This window comes from Triticum aestivum, chromosome 5B (assembly GCF_018294505.1).
Source record: "Triticum aestivum cultivar Chinese Spring chromosome 5B, IWGSC CS RefSeq v2.1, whole genome shotgun sequence".
Taxonomy (NCBI): domain Eukaryota; kingdom Viridiplantae; phylum Streptophyta; class Magnoliopsida; order Poales; family Poaceae; genus Triticum; species Triticum aestivum.
In genome coordinates, this window is record NC_057807.1 from 465,647,139 (window position 1) to 465,670,793 (window position 23,655).

At 45.1% G+C, this 23,655-nt stretch overlaps 1 protein-coding gene across 2 annotated transcripts; it reads left to right on the forward strand.

Annotated features, from left to right (window-relative positions):
- The first annotated feature begins 13,301 nt into the window (after positions 1–13,301).
- Positions 13,302–16,843, forward strand: LOC123112516 (LEAF RUST 10 DISEASE-RESISTANCE LOCUS RECEPTOR-LIKE PROTEIN KINASE-like 2.4). 2 transcript variants are annotated; one of them, XM_044533526.1, is made up of 5 exons: positions 13,306–14,123; positions 14,259–14,386; positions 15,103–15,138; positions 15,313–16,390; positions 16,495–16,843. In XM_044533526.1, the coding sequence occupies exons 1-5, from the start codon at positions 13,426–13,428 to the stop codon at positions 16,556–16,558; spliced, it is 2,004 nt and encodes a 667-aa protein (XP_044389461.1). In that variant the 5' UTR covers positions 13,306–13,425; the 3' UTR covers positions 16,559–16,843. The 2 variants fall into 2 exon arrangements, with proteins under 2 accessions (XP_044389462.1, XP_044389461.1); XM_044533527.1 differs by lacking the exon at positions 16,495–16,843 and having other exon boundaries at positions 13,302–14,123; positions 15,313–16,394.
- The last annotated feature ends 6,812 nt before the right edge of the window (positions 16,844–23,655 follow it).

Here is a 23,655-nt window from a genome sequence, read left to right on the forward strand (position 1 = left end):
CCCACAAGCGAAGAAAATAAGTTAGCAGAAAAGAAGGTTTTAATGGTTTTTTGAAGGCAAATGATGTCAATAAGAGTGTCTCAGATGTATTCACGAAGCTAGTTCCGGTGCCCCTACCACCAAAACCACGCATGTTCCCAAAATGGTCCGCATTTGAATGAGAGCTTTTTAATATGGAAAGTAGTCCTGCTAGGGGCAACATATCTTTTAGCTCTTTTTCCTCTGGTGCGAACAACGGGGGTTGGCCCCTACTAGCCTGACTACTAGCGCTCGGCAACAATGAGACAACAACCCGAGCTGCTGCTCGAGCTTTGTACAAGGCAGCTTGAGCAAGTACATTATCCTAGATTACAGAAATCAACTTAGAAGCAAAAACAAAAGAGGAATGAAATAGTAAACCAGAGTCTCGAGCCACATTAGAAAAATATGGGTCTAAGTGATTAGGAGGGAGAACATGCGCGGGAGATTTGGGCGACAGAATACCTAGGGGTACTCGATTCCTCTCCTCGTGCTTCTCTTCGCACGAGCCACCGCTGACTCTACAATGTCACGATTGCGACAACTCTTGAATGTCATCGAAACTAGAGCTAGATATGCATGGAGCGCCCAGAAGGCAAACACGAAAAGTGCTCAGGCACGTATTCCCCAGCCACCTTTCCAAGGTCATGGTCAAGATTGCGGCATAGGCCCATGTTGGATTATTTGGAGGCACTAGATGCATGACTGTGGTTGCGGGAGGAGAACTTTGTGATAGTAGACTTGTTCTTCAGTATAGGAATAGAAATCTCAGCATCGTTGGTAGGTTTCTTGGGATAGTCTTTGATACCAGAGAGAGAAGGAGATGCCGGATGGGTTAGGAGGTTGGAGCACACCACAGAAAACGGGATAGGGTGAGCCTCCATCATCGAATTGGCATACACCCTTGGAACAGCTGGTAGCTTGATACGTTCCAAACATATCTACTTTTCCAAACCCTTTTGATCTTGTTTTGGACTCTAATTTGCATGATTTGAATGGAACTAACACGGACTGACGTTGATTTTAGTAGAATTGCCATGGTGTTATTCTTGTGCAGAAATAAAATTTCTCAAATTGAGCAAAATATTTACGGAGAATATTTTTAGAATATATAAAAATATTAGCGAAGAGAACTACCGGAGGGAGGACACCTAGGAGTCACGAGCTCAGGGGGCATGCCCTGTGAGCTTGTGGGTCCCACAGGCCTTCGTTTACCTTAAGTCCGACTCTATAAGTGCCCTCTCATGGAGAAAAAATTATAGCAAAGGAATCATCGCGTTTTACGATACAGAGCCGGCGCCACCTCATGTTCTTCATCGAAAGGGCTGATCTGGAGTTCATTCAGGGCTCAAGAAGATGGAAATCATCGCCGTCGTCATCATCAACCCTTCCCCATCAACAATTCCATGATGCTCACCACCGGGAGTGAGTAATTCCTTCATAGGCTTGCTAGACGCTGATGGAGTTGGATGAGATTTGTCATGTAATCGAGACAATTTGTTAGGGCTTGATCCCTAGTATCCACTATGTTTCGAGATTGATGTTGCTATGACATTGCTATGCTTAATATTTGACACTAGGGCCAGAGTGCCATGATTTCAGATCTGAACCCTCAATGTTTTCATGAATATATTTGAGTTCTTGATCCTCTCTTCTAGTTATATGCACTTGTTATTGTTCTGATCCGCAAACCCCAAAGTGACAATAGTTGGGATACTCTCTAGGGATGGCTGTAATTCGAGGAGTTCATGTATTCACCATATGTTAATGCTTTCTTCCGGTTCTCTATTAAAAAGGAGGCCTTAATATCCCTTAGTTTTCTTATGGACCCCGCTTCCATGGGAGGGTAGGACAAAAGATGTCATGCAAGTTTTTATTAGAAGCATGTATGACTATATACGAAATACATGCCTACATTGAATTGATGAATTCGAGCTATTATGTATCGCTCTAGCTTGTGACTGTTACATGATGAATATCATCCAACACGAATATCCATCGCTAATCCAATGCCTACATTGTTCTCATATTAATCTTTGCTAAGTTACTTTCGTTGTTGTTGTTGTTACAATCACTATAACTGCTATGGCTATTGTTACTGTTACTATTGGTGTTGTTACTACTGCTACCAAACTATCATACTTCTATGCTACTAAATACTTTGCTACAGATATTTAGCTCTCCTAGTGTGGTTGAATTGACAACTCAACTACTAATACTAACAAATATTCTTTGGCTCCCCTTGTGTTGGATCATTAAATTTGGGTGAAACACTACCCTCGAAGACTGTCGCAATCCCCATTACTTGTGGGTTATCATAGCTTAGCAGGATCCTTGGCAGTACCACTACCACCATCGATAGGAACTCGATTAGGGTAAAGTTATGGCATGTTTGGCCCACTCCTGTTGTGTGAAAGGAGGACCGAAATCACTTCCATTCATGTTGTCATTATTATCGTTGTCATCTTGAGAAGGTGGAGAGGGTGGAGGTAGGGGTAGGGTTTTGGGCGATAGGCTACCCCTCCACCCAAATAGAGATAGAATAGCCAAACTGCCTAGGAAAATCTCCACGAAACCACGAACACGAGATGGATCATGTCACGAAATTTTGCGTATGCATAGGTCCAAAACGAGACAGAGAAACTTCATCAACAACCATTGGCTTTCCAATGAGTTTAGGAAAGGCCACCAAAGAATAAGAATTGTGCATAACAACATGCACATCATCCAACAGAACCCACGAATTGACGAGGGAGCCAAAGGTCTTGCCACCGTCTATTGCCTGCTTAACATAAATCACAAGCTCGTATAGTAGTACGATAACGCTGGTGCAAGTGGACACCATCCGCAAACTCTCCATAGAAGGAAAAATAACCCCAAATTCTGACACTGAGATTTGTTAAATTTTCCAATCCTAGCCCTCTAGCAGCCATTCACGGAGCTGGTCAATCATCATGTATAGGGTGACCTCTTGAGATTGCTCTATAATCACCGCAGTATTGTGGATGGTGTGTGTAGCCACAACTGCATCCGCCCCACTGACAATGCCAAAGAAAGAAACCACACCCAAGAAGGCCTCTACCAAAGTGCTTGAGGACTGAAGGCGAGGCACAATTGTTACAGTCCACAATTGGTGGCCATCTTGGTGGAAGATCCGTGAATGCCGCTTAGACATTCTCTAGTAGCGGTATGCCATCATCTATACTAGCAACAACGCCTCTTGGCCTTGGCCCCAACCCTCGAGTCACCCCGCTATCCTCTCGACGTGCTCCAGCACTGCCCTGCCACTCTCCCTTGTGCTAGTCGCCCTCACCCTCAATCTCGATAAACGCGGAGCAGCCTCTAAAGACTAGGAACTTGGAGAAACCTTGTTTGCTAGAGCGTGACCTGAGAGTGTGTGCTACATCTTGATCTTGCGTTGGTTTTCCTTGAAGAGGAAAGGGTGATGCAGCACAGTAGCATAAGTATTTCCCTCAGTTTTTGAGAACCAAGGTATCAATCCAGTAGGAGGCTCCTCAACAAGTCCCACGAACCTACACAAACAAACAAAGAACTCGCAACCAACGCAATAAAGGGGTTGTCAATCCCTTCACGGCCACTTGCGAAAGTGAGATCTGATAGAGATAATATGATAAGATAAATATATTTTTGGTATGTTATAATATAGATGCAGAAAATAAAGATGCAAATAAAAGTAGATTGGAAGCAAATATGATAAGAGATAGACCTGGGGGCCATAGGTTTCACTAGAGGCTTCTCTCAAGAGCATAAGTATTACGGTGGGTGAACAAATTACTGTCGAGCAATTGATAGAAAAGCGAATAATTATGATACTATCTAGGCATGATCATGTATATAAGCATCACGTCCGCAACAAGTAGACCGACTCTTGCCTGCATCTACTACTATTACTCCACACATCGACCGCTATCCAGCATGCATCTAGAGTATTAAGTTCATAAGAACAGAGTAACGCATTAAGCAAGATGACATGATGTAGAGGGATAAACTCAAGCAATATGATATAAACCCCATCTTTTTATCCTCGATGGCAACAATACAATACGTGTCTTGCAACCCTTTTTGTCACTGGGTAAGAACACCGCAAGATTGAACCCAAAGCTAAGCACTTCTCCCATGGCAAGAAAGATCAATCTAGTAGGCCAAACCAAACCGATAATTCGAAGAGACTTGCAAAGATAACTCAATCATATAAAAGAATTCAGAGAAGATTCAATTATTATCCATAGATAAACTTGATCATAAACCCACAATTCATTGGATCTCGACAAACACACCGCAAAAAGAGATTACATCGAATAAATCTCCACAAGAGAGGGGGAGAACATTGTATAGAGATCCAAAAAGAGAGAAGAAGCCAACTAGCTAATAACTATGGACCCGAAGGTCTGTGGTAAACTACTCACAACTCATCGGAGGGGCTATGGTGTTGATGTATAAGCCCTCCGTGGTGGATTCCCCCTCCGGCAAAACGCCGGCGGCAGCTCCAAGATGGGATCTCGTGGATACAGAAGGTTACGGCGGTGGAAATTGTGTTTTGGTTGCTCCCTGGATGTTTTTGGGGTATGTAGACTTATATAGGAGGAAGAAGTACGTCGGTGGCCGCCCGAGGGGCCCACGAGACAGGGGCGCGCCCTATAGGGGGGCGCCCTACCCTCTCGTGGACGCCTCGGCTGCTTCTTGACTTGCATTCCAAGTCCTCTGGATCACGTTCGTTCCAAAAATCACGCTTCCGAAGGTTTCATTCCGTTTGAACTCCGTTTGATATTCCTTTTCTTCGCAATACTGAAATAGACAAAAAACAGCAATACGGCCTCCGGTTAGTAGGTTACTCCCAAAAATTATAATAATGTATAAAATAAAGCCCATAAACATCCAAAACAGGTAATATAATAGCATGGAACAATCAAAAATTATAGATACGTTGGAGACGTATCAGTGTGTCACCCAATAGTCACCAGCCCGATGTGTCATTCCGCCTGTAGAGTAGCACAGTGGGGCAGTGGCGGATCTAGGATTTGAAACCAGGGTGGTCTTCAATTCCTTTTGTCAACAAACATGACATGCAAACGTTCTAAGTAATTACCAATACCAAATAAAAATAGATCAATATGGTATTACAATCATACTAAAATTCTCAATTAAGTATCTGTTTTGCATAAAAGAAATTACATAGTACATACCTTGAGAAGTTAAAGAATACTATGTTTCTGGCCTACGCTTTTCCATGGTCATGAAAGTACCAATTATATCATCTTTATTCACCTAAGCAAAAAAATCCAGTCAATGTATGTGACTAGGCAATCATACTTGCTCTTAACTAAATGCATGACCGAAAATGCTCTCTCAACATTTGTTGTTGCCGCATCTGAGATATCATTCTTCCTATCTCCATAGCATGTTTATGAAACAATTCTGCAATATATTTGGTCCTCTTCATTCTTCAATAATTATGTAATAAGAATTTACTTTCTAATTTCTATCAATCACAATGACACAATTGAACAGAAATTATGTGCAAAATTGTGTGTGTGTGTGTGTGTGTTCATGGTTCATGTACTGGATAGTGCACAACAAATAACAAAACCTAAAACAAAAGTTGGGGAATGGTCAATCAACGAGCTGATACCTCAAATTCGGCCCAACTGAGTGTTGGGATGTGGATTAGGCGGCTGGCACCGACTTGCAGGGGCACCATGCGGTCGGGGGGCAGGGCAGGGTCTTAGGCTTGCAGGAGGCGTGGCTGGCACCGAGCAAGCCGCTAGCGTGGAAAGGAAGGAGCGGATACTGGAATTTTATCTATTTATGGGCCAATCCAATAACAATTTCAGAAATTCCTAATAAATCCTAGAGGCCCACTTAGCCCATTCGTGCAAGGCAAGGGGCACTACCAAAGTTTAATTCCACATTGCTAGTTTAGAGGGAGTTGGACCTCTTTATAAGGGAGGTTCTTTCCCCACATGTATGAGCATGAGAACAAGAGAGACATCCACACGCGCTCCTCCTCTGCCGCCCGCCTCGCCATGCCATGCCATGCCATGCCTCATCACAATGCGTCGTGGGTTGCGGGAATGAGCCGAGCCGATGTCTAAATTTTTCCCATGCACGACGGGTATATGAAAGGTCATGCAGCAGCTGAAACGTTTTTCTATAGTGGACACTAAATCCGAATGGCGCGCCTCTTCGGCTGAAGTCCATTCTCTTCGTCTCCCTCTTTTGCTTCATCTCCCGTCGCTCGCCTCTCGCCTCCTTCTCTTGCGCCTATCAAAGGGAGGTCTCTCCTCTGAGAGAGACGCACCAGAACTTCTTCCTCTCGCCACCGGTTCCAATCTCTGAGCTGCTGTTGTCTTCCCCATCCCAGCTTGCGGCATGCCGCGAGTCGGGACAGTAGGCCTCCAAAACCTCACCTCTTTAAGTCTTGTACGGGAGAAGGGTGATAAGGTTTTTGGGGAGCACTCCGCGCGACTACTGACTTCTTCGTCACGGACGCCCCGGACTCCGATGACTACTTCCCCGACGACTACTTATTCCCCAACATCGACAACCTCCTTTATGAATTGGCTGGCGAGGACACCGACCCTAAGACCGATGCTTCTGCTCCTGTTCCATACGTTCTCATACTCTTTGTGTTACAGGTTCTGCCACAACTTCTTGCTCTAGTGTCTGATCTAGATGTGTTCAGTTCTAGTTCATATATGGAGATGCTATTTACCTTCTCTCTATCAGATTGCATGACTTGATTTATCTCTGCTATATTAGTCATACGTTATCTAGTATTTCCGTTAATAAAATTATTCGGTAAATTGCTCATATTTCCAACAATCCAAAAACCTTATTATAGGCAATTTACCCCGAGTGGTTTTGTTGCTTCCATGAGACCTCCTATGTTTGAGGGTATCCACTGTAAGAGGTGGCGCGTGAGTTCCATTCTATGGTTTCAAACCATGAGTTGCTATGACTCCACTCTTGGCAACCCGAAGGAGAATATGATGCTGAACAGGAACAAGCTTTTCAGAAAATGGATACCATGTTTAAGGATGCTCTCTTGAGTGTTCTTGGTGAGAACATAGTTGATGCTTATGCGTTAATTGATAATGGAAAAGATATGTGGGACGCACTCGAGGCCAAGTTTAGGGTCTCGGATGCTGGCACTGAGTTGTACATCATGGAACAATTCTATGATTACAGGATGACTGAAGAGCGCTCTGTGGTTGAGCAAGCTCATGAGATACAGTCATTTGCTAGAGAACATGAGCACTTCAATTATATGCTACCGGACAAGTTTGTTGCCGGAGATATCATCACTAATCTTCCTCCTTCGTGGAGGAGCTTTGCTACCTTACTGAAGCATAAGAGGCAGAAGTTTTGCGTTCCAGCTTTCATTGGTACTCTTGATGTGGAAGAAAAGGCGAGAGCAAAGGACAACCGTGCTCGAGGTATTGAGGGGGGGGGGTACTAGTGCCAATTTTGTACAAAAAAAAAACTTCCAGCCCCACTTGTTCAAGAACAAGGGCAAGTTTGATGGTAAAGCAAAGTTTGATGGGAAGAACAAGGTTGTGCAGCACACCAACTTCAAGAAGAAGAATGACAAGAAGAAAGGTGGTTGTCATGTGTGCGGAGATCCTGACCATTGGGCTCCTAGTTGCCCTAATCGTTATGACAAGTGTCATCTTGGGAAAGGCGGCAAGACCGCTAATGTTGTCATTGGTGACACTGACATGAAGGAAGCTGGGTATGGTATATTTCCCACTATTCTTTCAGTATGTCATTCTCCCGATTGGTTGATTGACACGGGTGCTAATGTGCATGTTTGCAGTGATATTTCCATGTTTTCGTCTTATCAGACCGCAGGGACTTCCACCATGCTGATCGGCACGGTTCAAGTGCTTCTATTCGTGGTGTTGGCACGATCGATCTGAAGTTTACTTCGGGGAAGATCGTGCGGCTGAAGAACATGCATTATGTCCCCTGTGTCAATAAAAATCTTGTTAGCGGATCTCTTCTGTGTAGAGATGGCTACAAGCTTGTCTTTGAGTCAAATAAATTTGTAATATCCAAGTATGGAACCTTTGTTGGTAAAGTCTATGATTCAGGAGGCATGTTTCGTTTATCCTTGTCAGATGTTCGCAATAAAGTTGTTAATCATGTTTGCAATAATAGTGAAACAAATTTGTGGCATTCGCGCCTCTTTCATGTTAATTTTGGTTGCATGTCACGACTAGCCAAGTTGAACTTAATCCTTAGTTTCACCACCGTCAAGGGATCTAAGTGTCAAGCTTGTGTGCAAGCTATGCAACCTCGTAAGTCTCACACGACTGTGGAAATGAGAAATCTTGCACCACTAGAGCTCATACATTCAGATCTATGTGAAATGAATGGTATTTTGACAAAAGATGGAAAGAAATAGGGACATTCACATTTGTGCCCCTAACTCGAACCCACTACTCAAATTTACCCCTAACTTTTTGATGTGCTCAAATTTGTCCCTAAAAAGCATTTTAAGTCACAGGAATGCCCTTCCAGCTGGTCAAAGTTGTTTGACCAAAACTTTGAAAATTCATAACAAATTCATATGAACTTAGAAGAATGCAAAATAAGATATCAAAATGCTCATAAAAAAGCACCTATATGCACATGTCATTTACGTTCATGACAAAAGTACTCTTTAAAGCTTTTTAGGGTTTATAACATTAAAAAACAATTTAGGGTGAATTCAAATAAATGCACATGTAGGTGAGGAACGTAAATGACATGCGCGTATAGGTGATGTTTTTATGAACATTTTGATATCTTATTTGCATTTTTCTGACTTCGTATGAATTTGTTATGAATTTTCAAAGTTTTGGTCAAACAACTTTGACCAGATGGAAGGGCATTCCTGCGACTTAAAATGCTTTTTAGGGGCAAATTTGAGCACATCAAAAATTTAGGGGTAAATCTGAGAGTGGGCGCAAATTAGGGGCATAAATGTAAATGTCCCAAAGAAATATTTCATGACGTTGGTTAATGACTCCACTAGATATTGCCATGTGTATCTTCTGAAATGTAAGGATGAGGAGGGTGAGGCTTTGAACTATTTCAAGATCTATAAAGCTGAAGCGGAAAACCAACTTAATCGAAAGATCAAGAGGCTTAGGTCCGATTGTGGTGGAGAGTATTTCTCAAATGAATTTGATTATTTTTGTGCAAAACACGCTATAATCCATGAGAGGACGCCTCCCTATTCACCTCAGTCAAATGGGGTGGCCGAAAGAAAGAACTGTACTCTAACTGATTTGGTTAACGCCATGTTAGACACATCAGGTCTCTCCAAGGCATGGTGGGAGAGGCAATATTGACTACATTTCATGTCCTAAACTGAGTTCCCATAAAGAACAAAGAGATAACTCCGTTCGACAATGGGAGAAGAAAAGGTTAAAGCTCTCTTATCTATGAACCTGGGGTTGTTTGGTGAAAGTCAATGTGCCAATACCAAAGAAGCGGAAGCTGGGACCAAAAACTGTGGACTGTGTTTCCGTGGGATATGCTTTTCATAGCATTGGTTATAGATTCTTGGTTGTAAAATCTGAGGTACCTGACATGCATGTCGGTACGATCATGGAGTCGAATGATGCGACTTTTTTGAACATATCTTTCCCATGAAGGATATGGCTACCTCATCTAATCAAGAGATGACTAGTTCATCGAATCAGGAACCAGTTACAATTACTGAACTTGCCATTTCGATGGAACACTTTGAAAATCCTGTGGAGGAGAACAATGAAGTTCCTACTAGGAGCACGATACAGAGGATTACAAAGTCCTTTGGGGATGATTTTCTTGTGTATCTCATAGATGACACTCCCATTTCTAGGCCTATGCATCTGAGGATGCTGACTACTGGAAGGAAGCGGTCTGTAGTGAGATGGATTCCATCTTGGCAAATGAAACCTGGGAGATCACTGATCGTCCTTACGGGTGCAAACCTATAGGGTGCAAATGGGTATTCAAGAAGAAGCTTAGGCCTGATGGTACTATTGAAAAGTACAAGGCACAGCTCGTGCCCAAGGGTTATACCCAAAAGGAAGGTGAAGACTTCTTTGATACTTACTCACATGTGCCTCGACTGACCACTATTCGAGTACTACTTTCATTAGCTGCCTCACATGGTCTTCTTGTTCATCAAATGGATGTTAAGACTGCTTTAGTCAATGGAGAGTTGGATGAGGAAATTTATATGGAACAACCAGATGGGTTTGTAGTAGATGGTCAGGAAGGAAAAGTGTGCAAGTTGATGAAGTCTTTGTATGGACTTAAGCAAGCACCCAAGCAGTGGCATGAGAAGTTTGGAAGAACTTCAACAGCTACAGGCTTTGTTGTAAACAAAGCTGATAAATGTGTGTACTACCGCCATGGTGGGGCGAGGGATTTATCATTTGCTTGTATGTTGATGCATACTGATTTCGGAACAAATCTAAATGTTATTAAGGAGGTCAAGGATTTCCTATCTCACTATTTTGAGATGAAGGATTCAGGAGTGGCTGATGTCATTCTGAAAATCAAGTTGTTGAGAGACGATGATGGTGGGATTACATTGCTTCAATCTCACTATGTGGAAAAGATCTTGGGGAGATTTGGCTATAGTGACTGCAAACCCTCTCCAACACCATATGATGCTAGCGTGTTGCTTCGAAAGAATCAAAGAATTGCTAGAGATCAATTGAAATATTCTCAGATTATTGGCTTGCTTATGTACTCAGCCAATGCTACAAGACCTGACATCTCTTTTGCTGTTAGCAAATTGAGTCGGTTTGTCTCAAAACCAGGAGATGTGCATTGGAAAGCTCTAGAGAGAGTTTTGTGCTATTTGAAAGGCACTGCGAATTATGGAATTCACTACACTGGGCACCCAAGGGTGCTTGAAGGGTATAATGACTCAAACTGGATCTCAGATGCTGATGAGATAAAGGCCACGAGCGGATATGTATTCACTCATGGAGGTAGCGCTGTTTCTTGGAAGTCTTGCAAGCAGACCAACTTAACGAGGTCAACAATGAAAGCAGAACTCACAGCACTAGATACAACTACGGTCGAAGCAGATTGGCTTCGTCGACTCTTGAATGACTTGTCGGTTGTCGAGAAACCTGTACCGGGTATCCTTATGAACTGCGACAATCAAACCGTGATCACGAAAGTGAGTGGTTCAAAGGATAACATGAAGTCGTCAAGACACGTTCAGAGAAGGTTAAAGTCTGTCAGGAAAATGAAAAACTTCGGAGTTATTGCATTGGATTATATCCAAACGTCTAAAAATCTGGCAGATCCTTTTACTAAGGGTATATCACGTAAAGTGATAGATAATGCATCGAAGGAGATGGGTATGAGACCCGCAATATGAGTTGTTCATAGTGGTAACCTAGTCTATGTGACCGGAGATCTCGTGAATTAGATGTGGAAGACAAGTTGTTGGTCAACTGAGAAAAGAGTATCCTTACTGTTAACAATACCACTCCATGAAGATGCAATACTCCCCTAAATCTGTATGGCAGGTTGATATATATCTTAATGTATTCTAAGTGGCTCATTTAAGCAAAGATGTTGTCATGCAGAACATCTTTTGAAGAACACACCTATATGAGTCTGATTGTCAAACATCGCAATCTATGAGAGTAGGGTTCTCTCTAGTAAACTCATAAAAGGTCACGGAGTATGACGCATAAGCACCACCCACGGGGAAGACCCACAGTAGCCTAGTATCGGTCAAGGCTTTGTGTGAAGCTATATTCACAGAAAACTTGAAGTTACGGGCCCAATCCACTGTTCAAGTTGCTTATTAGTGTAGCATAGAGTTCGAGGTGGAAATTCAACTTAATAGTCTCCACTACAATACGGGTATATAAAATAGTGTTTTGGAACCAAAGGCAAATTTTGTATGTGTCTCGGATCTGGTGGGGGGTTGCTGAAATTTTATCTATTTATGGGTCATCCCAATAAAAATTTTAGAAATTCCTAATAAATCTTAGAGGCCCACTTAGCCCATTCGTGCAAGGCAAGGGGCGCTACTAAAGTTTAGTCCCACATTGCTAGTTTAGATGGAGCTGGACCTCTTTATAAGGGAGGTTTTTTCGCCACATGTATAAGCATGAGAATAAGAGGGACATCCACACACGCTCCTCCTCTGCCGCCCAACATGCCACGCCTCGCCGCGCCGCGCCGCGGGTTGCGGGAATGAGCCGATATCTAATTTTTTGCCAAGCACGACGGGTATACGAAAGGTCACGTGGGAGCTGAAACGTTTTTCTGTAGTGGACACTGAATCCGAACGACGCACCATAACTTCTTCTTCCTCTCGTCACCGGTTCCAATCTCTGAGCTGATGTGTCTTCCTCATCCCGTCTTGCGGCGTGCACCGCGAGTCGGGACAGTAGGCCTCCGAAACCGCACCTCTTTGAGTCCTGCACGGGAGAAGGGTGATAGGGTATTTGGGGAGCGCTCCGCGCGATTACTGACTTCTTCGTCACGGACGCCCCAGACTCCGACGACTACTTCCCCGATGACGAGTTCTTCGCCGACGTCGACAACCTCCTTGACAACATGGCTGGCGAGGACACCGACCCGAGACCGGTGCTTCTGCTCCCGTTCCGTACGTTCTCATACTCTTTCTGTTAGAGGTTCTGCCACAACTTCTTGTTCTAGTGTCCGTTCTAGATGTGTTCGGTTCTAGTTCATATATGCAGATGGTATTATCTTCTCTCTGTCAGATTGCATGACTTGCTTTATCTCTACTATATTAGTCATGCGTTATCTACTGTTTTTGTTAATAAAATTATTCGGTAAATGGCTCATATTTCCAACAGCAAAGGAGTCTCCAGGTGTCTCGACGACTGGCGACCACCGAGGACGGCAAGGACAGGGTGTCCGGCAGCTGGGCGCCCCACAGGGCAAAAATGCTACACCCACGTATGAATCCTACTTAACCTTACGTACTTTCCTTTCTACACCAATCAACTTTCCCCCCCTGTTTTCAGGTGGGCCCGCGCGCCCTTAATGACTAATGATAGTCCTTCAAATCAGCCTCTACGTAACATTACGTAAATAAATTACGTAGATGTGGCATTGCTGCCCCGCAGGGTCTCTCATGCATCTTGCTACGGAGGGAGGCCATCGCCACAAGACCATCGCCAGTGCAACGACCGACCGTCGCCGAACACCGCCCAATCATATAGCACTAGTTACAAAACAAATGATGGACGCACTTTGTGGACCCATCCAGAAGACCCACGCATCATTCGGAGGTCGTCTGTGGCAAAATAAACAAAGACCACTTTACTACTCACTCCTCTGTCCTCACACACATAGAGGTCGACTTTGCTTTGGTCTCCATCGATCTTTCTCAGTAGCAGAGCAATGGCCACCCACGCTCTCGTCTCCATCGCCGTGCTCCTCGCCGTCTGTGCCGCCCCGGGAGCGCTCGCTCAGACGGTGCAGGTCTGGTTCCAATGCTCGCCGGCGAACTACACCGCGGGGAGCACCTACGGGGCCAGCGTCCGCGGTGTGCTCAGGGACGTGGTCGCCGCCGCCGGCCGCTCCAGCGACGGCTACGCTACCGCGTTTCGCAGTCAGCAGGTGAAGGGTGGCGCGCCGTACGGGCTGGCCTTGTGCTACGCGGACGCCGGCCCGCCGGAGGTGTGCCGGCTGTGCCTGCGCATGGCGGCCGGGAACGTGACGCTGGCGTGCCCGCGCGCTGCGTCCGCCACCATGATGTACAACAACTGCCTGCTCCGGTACGTGGACCCGGCGGCGGACGGGAGGGAGCTCGCGCGGCCGGAGCCGGACACGGAGCAGAGATTCTCCTTCTACAACAACAACATGACCAGCGCCGGCGAGGCCGACAGGTACAGCGCCGCGCTCAATCGGCTAATGGACCGCCTCGCTCCTGCCGCCGCCGAGGCTGGAGCGAACGGCCGGCCGCGTCCGCTTGCCGCGTTCGGGCAGACCAATATCACCGCCGACGAGAGCCTTTACGGGTTCGCGCAGTGTGTGGCGGGCCTGTCCCCCGCCGACTGCCGCCTCTGCCTCCAGAGCATCGCCGCGTCGTTGCCCATGTAAGTACTAGTATTATTTTGATCGATCGCACGCGTTCATCTACGTCGTAGAGCTGCCTGCTGCCGGCCGGCGGCGTATGAGGACTGACACCACGGCCGGACATGCATGCATGCATGTATACTCTGTATGCGTAGGACAAAAGGAGGGCGGGCCTACTCGCTGACATGCTACACGAGGTTCGAGGTGGTGCCCTTCTACATGCCGCCCAACACAACCAGGATCGTCGTGGCTCCGGCGCCGGCGCCGTCGTCCCCCTCAACAGGTGAGTTAAATGTGAACTAGCTTCATTAATGAATTGTTGGTGGGAAAGCGATGTACTACATGGTGAGGTCAGGTGAGTGAGTGAGGTCGTGGTCTTTCGCTACGTCTTGATCGATCGACCGATCGGGTGCGATCATAAATTCTCGGCCCTCGTGATTAAAGCGGCAAGCTGGTCCCCTGAAAGGAATTCATTCACTGAATGAATCGAAACAGCGGCAGAACGTACAACCAGCCCGTGTGAGACGCTTGCTTGACTGGGGCGGTGGCGTCAACGTAGAATGAAGAAGCTTTGCAATAACTGATTAATACATGCAACTATATAATGCACCCGTTACAAAATATATAATGTATCCGGGAAGTAGTCTATTAGATTCAGTTTTTGAAAGATTCCCTCAAAAAAAGATTAAGTTTTTGAAAGTGAAATTTTGATCAAGTTTTTTTAGAGTGTTATCAACATCTAGAATACCAGATCAATATCATTAATTTCATCATGAAATGTATTTTTATATAATGTATATTTAGTATTGTAGATATAGATATTGTTCTCTATAAACTTGATTAATGTTTATGAAGTCTGACATTTGGGAAACTATAAATGCACATTATATAATATGAAATGGACGAAGTAGCATTTATCTGTTGTAAAATGTATCATATATATTCATACACAGTTCGACCAAGAATCGCCGTAATTAACCACAAGTTTTCTTGTTGCAGCTTCTAAGCGTGGCAAGTTGGGCATAATTGTGGCAGGTATCACTTCAAAGCCCTTCCATCCCCTTCTAACCGACAAGTTGAGCAACAAAAGGATGTCTTTTTCCCTGATTACCTTGTACATATGCTGGTTTTCATACAATTACATAATGATATATATCTTGTCAAAATAATTACTTGCTGAAAAGTAATTATACATTTTTTTTGTTCCAGTTTCAGCGGTTGCAATAATTGTTTTGGTCACGACGTGCTCCATTATTGCTGTGAAGATTCACAGAAGTGGAAGATCTCCATTTCCATCGTTGACAGGAAAGGACTACAACGACCGACGGGACAACATCAAAGAAATATTGGGCAACTACGGCTCACTAGCTCCCAGGAGGTACAAATTCTCACACCTCAAGAAAATAACCAAATCATTTGGTGAAAAGCTAGGGGAGGGTAGCTATGGCATGGTATACAAGGGCACCCTACCAAATGGCGGCCATGTCGCTGTCAAGTTCCTTCATGACACGACCGGAAATGGAGAAGAATTTGTAAATGAGGTCATCAGCATTAGAAGGACATCCCACGTCAATGTTGTCACTCTGCTTGGTTTCTGTTTGGAAGGTTCAAAGAGAGCTCTCATCTATGATTATATGCCTAATGGGTCACTCGACAAATTCATCTACACCGAGAATTCGAAACAAGCTCTTGGATGGGAGACACTATATGGGATCGCAACGGGCATCGCGAGAGGATTGGAGTATCTTCACCGAGGGTGTAACACACGAATCATACACTTTGACATCAAGCCCCAAAACATCCTCCTAGACCAGGACTTCGTCCCGAAGATCGCCGATTTTGGTCTGGCGAAGTTGTGCAACCCCAAGGAGAGCTACCTATTGTCGATGGATGGCATGAGGGGTACAGTCGGGTTCATCGCGCCTGAGGTCTTCTCGAGGCGGTTCGGGGTCGTGTCGACAAAGTCGGATGTGTACAGCTTCGGGATGGTGCTCTTGGAAATGGTCGGTGGAAGGAGAAACTTGCGAGCAAGTGTTGAGAGGGAAAGTGAGGTGTACTTCCCGGATTGGGCTCACAGTCACCTCGCACAATTTGGGAGCTTGCAACCATTTGACTTGGGATTTGATGGACCTGAAGAGATCGCGAAGAAGATGGCCACTATCGGGCTGTGGTGCATACAGATCTCACCGGCGTCTCGCCCGACGATGAGCAAGGTTCTGGAAATGTTTGAGAAGAGCGCAGATGAACTTGAGATACCGCCAAAGCAGTTCATCTACTCACCTATACAGTGAGTTTTTTATCACTCCCTATTTATGTTGAAATGTTCGTTTTGCAGATAACTATTTGCGGTTAGCACTAGATTTAACTCGCTTTCTAATTCCATCTGCACAGTGATGACTCGGATGAACTACAGAACCAGAGCCGAGTTTCTACGGACACTAGCAGAACTAGCTAGCTAGGCCAGTTCCTGGGTTAGATGAAGTACCTCAAGCATGGCGAGTTGCCATGGACATTGTTTCGCAAGTCTCAAGGGAGGACAAGAAGAATAAATATTAAGTAGTGCCCACTAGTTACAGATCCTCTGTTGCGTTTCAAGGCTAATAAGCTCAGGTGATAGCCGGTCGACCTTCTGCGTGTGACAAAAAAGACTGTCCATTCAGTTATAATATTGTAAACAGCCAACGTTTGGTAGTTTAGACTTCAGACACGTACGGATATTCCAACATTTGGTTCACCGCTCCTACCTTCCATACTGAAATCACGTATTAGTAATTAAACAGCTTAGGGCAATCGCAAAAAGAAAATTTAAACAGCTTAAGGCATATCCAAGGCGGATTCGTAAACCTACCATAACTGTCCGGACCGCGTTGTCCAGATCGTGAAAGCCATCCAATGGCAACCTATATCGGTCCGCGGGATGGTCCGGACGCGATTTCTACCGCAAAACAGAGACAAAAGTGGAGGAGATTTGCGAGAGTCCGAACCACTCGCAAGCCCGCTTCTTATCGCTCTGGCCCACCAAAACACATCACCCGACCCTCGTGTGCTTTCCTTCTGATGCACGCACCGCTTACCGCACAGCATTCATGCGGGCCCAGAGCACGCGGAGGCCGGCATTGATTGCGCTGACACATGTGACCTCTCGGCCGCTTCAATGGGGACGCAGGTACCCGAGGAACTAACACTGGCCACTGCGCCGCATTTAAGCCGCACTCGAGCTGTTGTGAAAATATATGCAGCTAGCGTTGGATGTCAACCTCCCGCATCCGTGTCTAGGGATTGGTCCCAACCTGTCCGCGGACGGATACGGAAGGTTTTTTACGCGTTGCGGCTGGAGATGCCCTTAGGGTTGCAATGCCAGCCAAACCTTAGACAACAACTTTTCAGTGTAGATGCACCACCATATACTCCATTATGTACGCATTTTAACAAATCCATCCACCCATTCAGGTTTTAGCAAAACCATTCAGCGGGACGTGCTACTGGAGAAGAGACCGAGGGACCCGTTTAGTTTGTGAGTAAATTTGCCTTAGTTTATGACACCTAAGATCAAATAAGTTTGATCAATTTAGAAAGGTGTTTGGTTCAAATCTCGCCTTAGACAAAATACTTTTTTGCCACACCAGGGCCTCACATCACACACTCAAAAAGTGTTGCAAGGGCAACCTACTATTACAAGTCTTTCTCTCCCCTCTCGCAATGTGACTAGGGCAAGGCCTTCCTCCCCTCAATCTTCACCGGCAAGCCTGTGAATTCGCCCTTGCTCTGCTTGCCACTCCAGCGGCCAGTTTTGGAAGGGGGGTCCTGGACTCCTGGTGCCTTGCTCTGGCTAGTAGATATGTTACGGTTTTAGTCTTCGTAGGGGTGGCGCTCGGGCCAATGGCGGTGCTTCATCTTTAAGTCGGTCATCGATCCGGTCTCCGATCCTCCTCAAGTTTGTCTTTTGAAAAAAAAGCAAGTGGGAGCATGATAACATTTCTAATACTTTATGTGTCTAGGTGGCAGTTCGTGGTGCGGCTATAAAGAGTTTATCACTATAGAGGGGTCTTTTTTCTTCTTCTTCTTTTTTTCTTTTGGGTGTAATTGGTATCTTCGTGATATTAATATATTTCTTTTATCCTAAAAAGAACTTCTGGAAGGATTTCGATCATCAGGCTGCCCAGTTCTGCCCGACATGAGTCTCGGGGGCTACTGCACATCAGTTTGATCTAGTTATAAGCGTCCGAGGAGGACTTCAATCCTTATTTTCAAACTGATCTGAGTGGGGGGCTAATGGATTGGCGGTTTTGCAATAAGAGCTACTACTCGAGAAGATATTGATCGCCAACCCGACCACTTCTGCCCGGCCTGAGCCTAGGGGGGATACTGCACCAATTAATGTTTTTTGCTAATAAGTCTAAATTAAATGACTCGCAACCCAGCTGATGTCAAGCTAGACTGTGGCTCGGGAACTAGCATACGCGTGTTAGGTTAAAGCTACATGGCTCATGGAGCAAAATGGATTTAGTGCCGATCAGCACTTTGAGGGCTATGGCTATACAGCATGCAGAAATTACAATTAAGGACAGTAAAATCGTGCCTAAAGCGAGCCCTCTCAGCAATTTGAGCTCCTGACCGTCCGTTGTCCTGATCTGGTTGTTTCTGGTCGTCCATCTCCCTTAGCACTCCGTCTCTGGTTCAATGGGCCAGTTGTCCTTGGGGGACGCTACTCCGGTAGAAAAATCGGTGTATTCATGTTGATCGGGCCTATCCAGCACGGTTGACGGCCCAGTTAACCAATGTCAGTCAATCAAACGTGAATGCCCTCTCCTCTCTTGTCTCTCACCTCTGCACCGACTATCTCCTGGCCGTCACCTAAAAAAAAGACTATCTCCTGGCTTCCTCCCAAACCCTACCTACCCCAATTCCTCCGCCGGCCGCCACCCGCTTGACTCTCTCCACCTCTCCGTCTACTCCGCTTCCGCCTGTACGGTGCCGCCTCTCCCTCTCCATCCAATCGTCTCTCCCTCTCTGGCGTGGACTAGCGGCGCTAGCTTCCAAGGGGATTTGGTCTCGGCGGCTCGGCAGGGAGACAGCAACCGGCTACGCCAGGAACCCTAGCGCCTACTCGCAGCATAGGGCGATGGCGGGCGGCAGACTGGGCACACCGGCGTCGAGTGACGGCAGCGGCACGCAAGCACGGGCGCGTGATACAACCTCCAGGTCACAAGTCGCAACCCACACTCTCCTCCCTATCCCTCTTCTCCAGGCACCATGTTCAGACGTGACTGCAAGGCTCCATGTAGGTAGATGTTTACGTACTATAGCTTCACACCATTAATTTCATTTAATTTCTTGATTGTAAGTTTTGTACAAACTGAATCTAGGAACAAATGCAAAAATATTTCACTATGAAAACTGAATCTAGGAGTACAAAATTTAGCATCCTTCCTCGTTCACCCCTGTTCTGAAATGGTTTCACACGGTTCAGATTCAATGGATGGTCGAGGATTAATTTCATGGTTCTATGGTGTGATGTCTAGCTAGCAATTGGAAAAAACAATTAGTCAATGAATTGAAGCAGTCTTGTTTGCAAGTGTACCACCTTCTATGTTCTTAAAGAAAAGGATTTGACTTCTCTAGCTCTGCAAGTCTTGTTTGAACATCATCATACAAAGATTGTACTCGGCGCTTGATTGACATGCATGTCATCACTTATGAGAAGTCATATTCACTACTCCCTCCATTTTTATATACAAGGCCGCTATGGAATATACATTTTGCACCTATACAAGGCCATCAACAATAATCGAGGCAAAATTAATGATATTTTCTCGTACTAGCAACATGTTTAATAGTTGCATGCATGCAGTCATATTGACAGTCAACTAGTTCCTCCACTCAGTTTTCTTGCATGCATGTTGGGTATTAATGATCCCAGTAAACGAAAAGAAAGGCTGACTAGCAAAGGAGACACTACAAAAAAATACACTTCCATGATGATACGTGTTTGTCACAGTAGATCGCGTTCTTTGTCATGCATGTACATCCATGACAAATTTATGACAGAATCAAGATAGTCATACCTGTGCTGTCGTAGAAGTGTTCCATGACATTACCAAAATTATCATCACGGAAGTGTCCACTTCCATGACGATAAATCGCGCGTCACAGAAGTGCTTTCGTAAAGGGTGACCAACACGTGGCATCCACCGTAACGGAACGCCGTTAAGCTATCGGGTCGGGTTTTGGATCCGATAACCCGTTAACAGCCCCGACCAATGGGAAATTTCCACGTGTAAAATTCTGATTGGCCGAAGGGAACACCTGTCAGCTCGTCAGTGGGCCAGATGTCGCCCGTCCATTGCAGGAGACATGACTATGGTACGTTGACACGTGGTTGGGCCCAACAGAGGCCCATATAGGTTAAAAAGGCAGGCCTAGTCAAAGGCCCGTAGAACTTAATCAGGTACTAGTGGGCCAGCCCAATAACGGCCTGCTTAATAAAGGCCCATTTACAGCCTGAAACCAGATCTGGCCCGTTAATTGTTCGCCCAATATTTGGGCCCATTTGCGGCCCGAAGCCAGATCTGGCCCGTTAATTGTTCGCCGAATATTCGGGCCCAACTACAGCCCAGTGACTTTCGGCCTGTTAGAGGCCTGATGTAGACATGGGCCCATTTCAGCCCGGTGTGACTTTCGGCATGGGAATGGCCCGTGCTTCCCATGGGCCATATATGGTCTGACGGGACATCGGGCCCACTAACGGCCCGTGCTAAAGGTGGCAACAGTTAAGCCCAACGTCACTTTGGGCCTGTTAAAGGCCTGTCGCGTAATTAGGCTCGTTGATGCCTGTACTAAGCTTTCGGCCTCTTACAGGCCCATGATATCAGTGGGCCAACTAAGGCCCGAGATATGTTTCAACCTGGTAACGGCCCGTGAGCTAACTGGGCCCATAACGGCCCGGTCTACATTTCGGCCTGCTGAAGGCCCGTCGACGACTAGTGAAAATTGAGGCCCAACTTGCATTTTGGCCTGCTAAAGGCCCGTGGTTTCATCTGATCGTAACAGGCCAGTACAATATTCAACTTGTTAATGGCCCAATGCTACCTGGGCCGAACTAAGCGCTGGGTCGACAAAAGGCCCAACTAAAATATAGGCCGGTGTAAGTTTGGGCCTGGCGCAATGTGTAAAGGCCCCAATCATTCGGGCCCAAGAAAGATGCAGGCCGGCCGAATTGTGGCCCGCTAAAAGCCTGGCCCGTTATCGAATGTTTCGGCCCGTTCGACTACATCTGATTTTTTTTCAGATAGCGAATGATGGCAGTAACTAGTAGGAATTAAGAACAAACCTACTCTACACAATAAAGAAATTACGGCATAGTAACTAAGAATAAACCTACACTATACAATAAAGGATTTAAGGTATATTACATCCACTGGGCATCGAAGTTCGCCACCAGTGATCATAAAGCGCAACGAAGAAGCAGATTACAAAAACTGGGCACCATTGCAGCGTAACAAAATAATACTGAACCGAGACCACTTTCAAGACAGTTCAAGAAAGGTTAGCCTTGCGGGGGAACTGCTGCGCAAGCTGCTGAGCAAGGCTGTGAGACCAGCCTAGCATGTCGGTCATAGCTTCCGGGTGTAGTTGTTTAGCGATGAGGTTCTCATTGGTGTTCTCCGCAATCTTTCTTAGACATAGAACTTCAAGTCGAAGTTGAGTTGCAGAACGCCTTTCTGCTAGAACTTGGGACTGAAGAAGTCAAACTAATTCAGACAACGAATTATGTGAGCTTATCTGATTGTTAGTCTCAAGTAACTTGAACACTGCATCATTACAAGACTTTGGGGTTTTCTCGCTATCTTCAAGATGTTTTGCCTTCTTTGCTGCAATATATGTTGGGTTTGTCTCACAGCCTTCAGCAGACTTGTGCATGCCATCAGGCATATCACCCTGAAACAAAGCAGAGAGATGACAGGTTTTGCACGTGTATAAACAAAGATGATAACTGTTCTGTCAATTCTATCCAATTTCAAATTAGAAAATAAAGAGTAAGTTCAAAATATCAATAGCGTAATTTAGCATTGTTCATAATGCGGGGAGCTTCACCACACTACTGGATTACCATGTCAACATAACAAGCATAGATGAAGGGCAAAGAAAATCATTGTATCTATTTTGGATAATGTGCATGGCATGTTGTTCATATCATCAGCCACATCAGTAAGATAAAACAGGAGATGACAAGGTGCAAACGTGGGCTGCTTCGCCACACACTGGATTATAGATCCACAAAACCAAGCATACATATAGGGAGTATTATGTAATGTGCATGGTATGAATAAGAAATTTGGTTTTACAAGTAAAACTTAGAACTTACGGTTCTTACGAACATGCATTTTGGTAGAAATAGCAAACTAAACAGCAGTAAATGATAGGGAGTATGAGAAAATTAAACAGCAGTTGAGGATAAAGGCTTTAGAAGGACTGACTTACATTAACAGTTAACACCGGCTTTATAATGTCCTTCTCCATGTCAAGGGAAGGATAACTCAAGAATTTCAGCACAGAATCTTCTTCATAAGCATTGCTTGTACTCTACATTTTGTAGAGAGTAATTTTTGATATGATAATACTGGAAGGGATAGAGGATAATGAAGATAAGATGCAGATTGATGCTACATAATCAACTACCAATCCCTTGAAGTACAAGCGTTACAGGACAAAATGTACTGACAAGAGCAATGGGCTACACTTCTGCACTGGCATTGTCTGTGTATTCTACTTGTTGGTAAGATTAAATATAGATCTTATCTTTTTTAGTAAATGGTAGGCGAGGGAGATAAGATGCAGAATGCTACAAAATGAACCAATCCCTCTTCCCATAATACAAGAGTGTTTTGAACACTGGTGTACTGTACAAAACGTTCTTATATTCGAGCGAGCGAGCGACGAACATGCATTTTCAAAACTAATTTAGGAACATTTAGCTGACCAATTAAACAACTCTATTTTAATAATATCAGATTCGTATTTGAACATCTAAGCTTGTTTAGCTTGATGCGTGGAGCAGTGTTACTATGACATGAAGCACGTATTCTGATCGTATAGTGATCATAAAAGGGGGAAACTCTAAGCATATTTTTTAGCAAAAGAGGGTTTTCCCTCTGATTTCTATTAAAGAAACCATTACGAAACCAACATGATCAATTAAACCCTAAGCATGATCAATTAAACCGTATTATGGCTGTGCCAGGGCAGATTTGAAGTTGCAAACCGGAGAAATGATATTTAGCATCCATTATTTGCTTCGAACTAAGAACTAAATTCTAAGAGCTGAAAAGAAAGTAGAGCAACCAAGTTAAGACCTATTTTCTGGTTGAGATCTAAAAGTTGAGGAGATATGAAGTACCACCTCTCTTGCGGCGCCGTGTAGCATTGGGGTGCGATGGCTGTCGGTGGTGTTGAAGCAGATCTGCGACGGTAGACGGGTGCATCGGGGGATAAGTCCCGTTGCCGATGAAGCGAGAGGACGCGATGCAAGGCTATTGGTCCGTCGCCATGGAT

Coding starts and splice junctions, on each gene's coding strand:
- LOC123112516 (XM_044533526.1), top strand. CDS start 13,426: ATGGCCACCCACGCTCTCGTCTCCATCGCCGTGCTCCTCGCCGTCTGT. Junction 14,387..15,102: donor GCCGTCGTCCCCCTCAACAG/GTGAGTTAAATG, acceptor TTCTTGTTGCAG/CTTCTAAGCGTGGCAAGTTG. Junction 16,391..16,494: donor TTCATCTACTCACCTATACA/GTGAGTTTTTTA, acceptor CCATCTGCACAG/TGATGACTCGGATGAACTAC.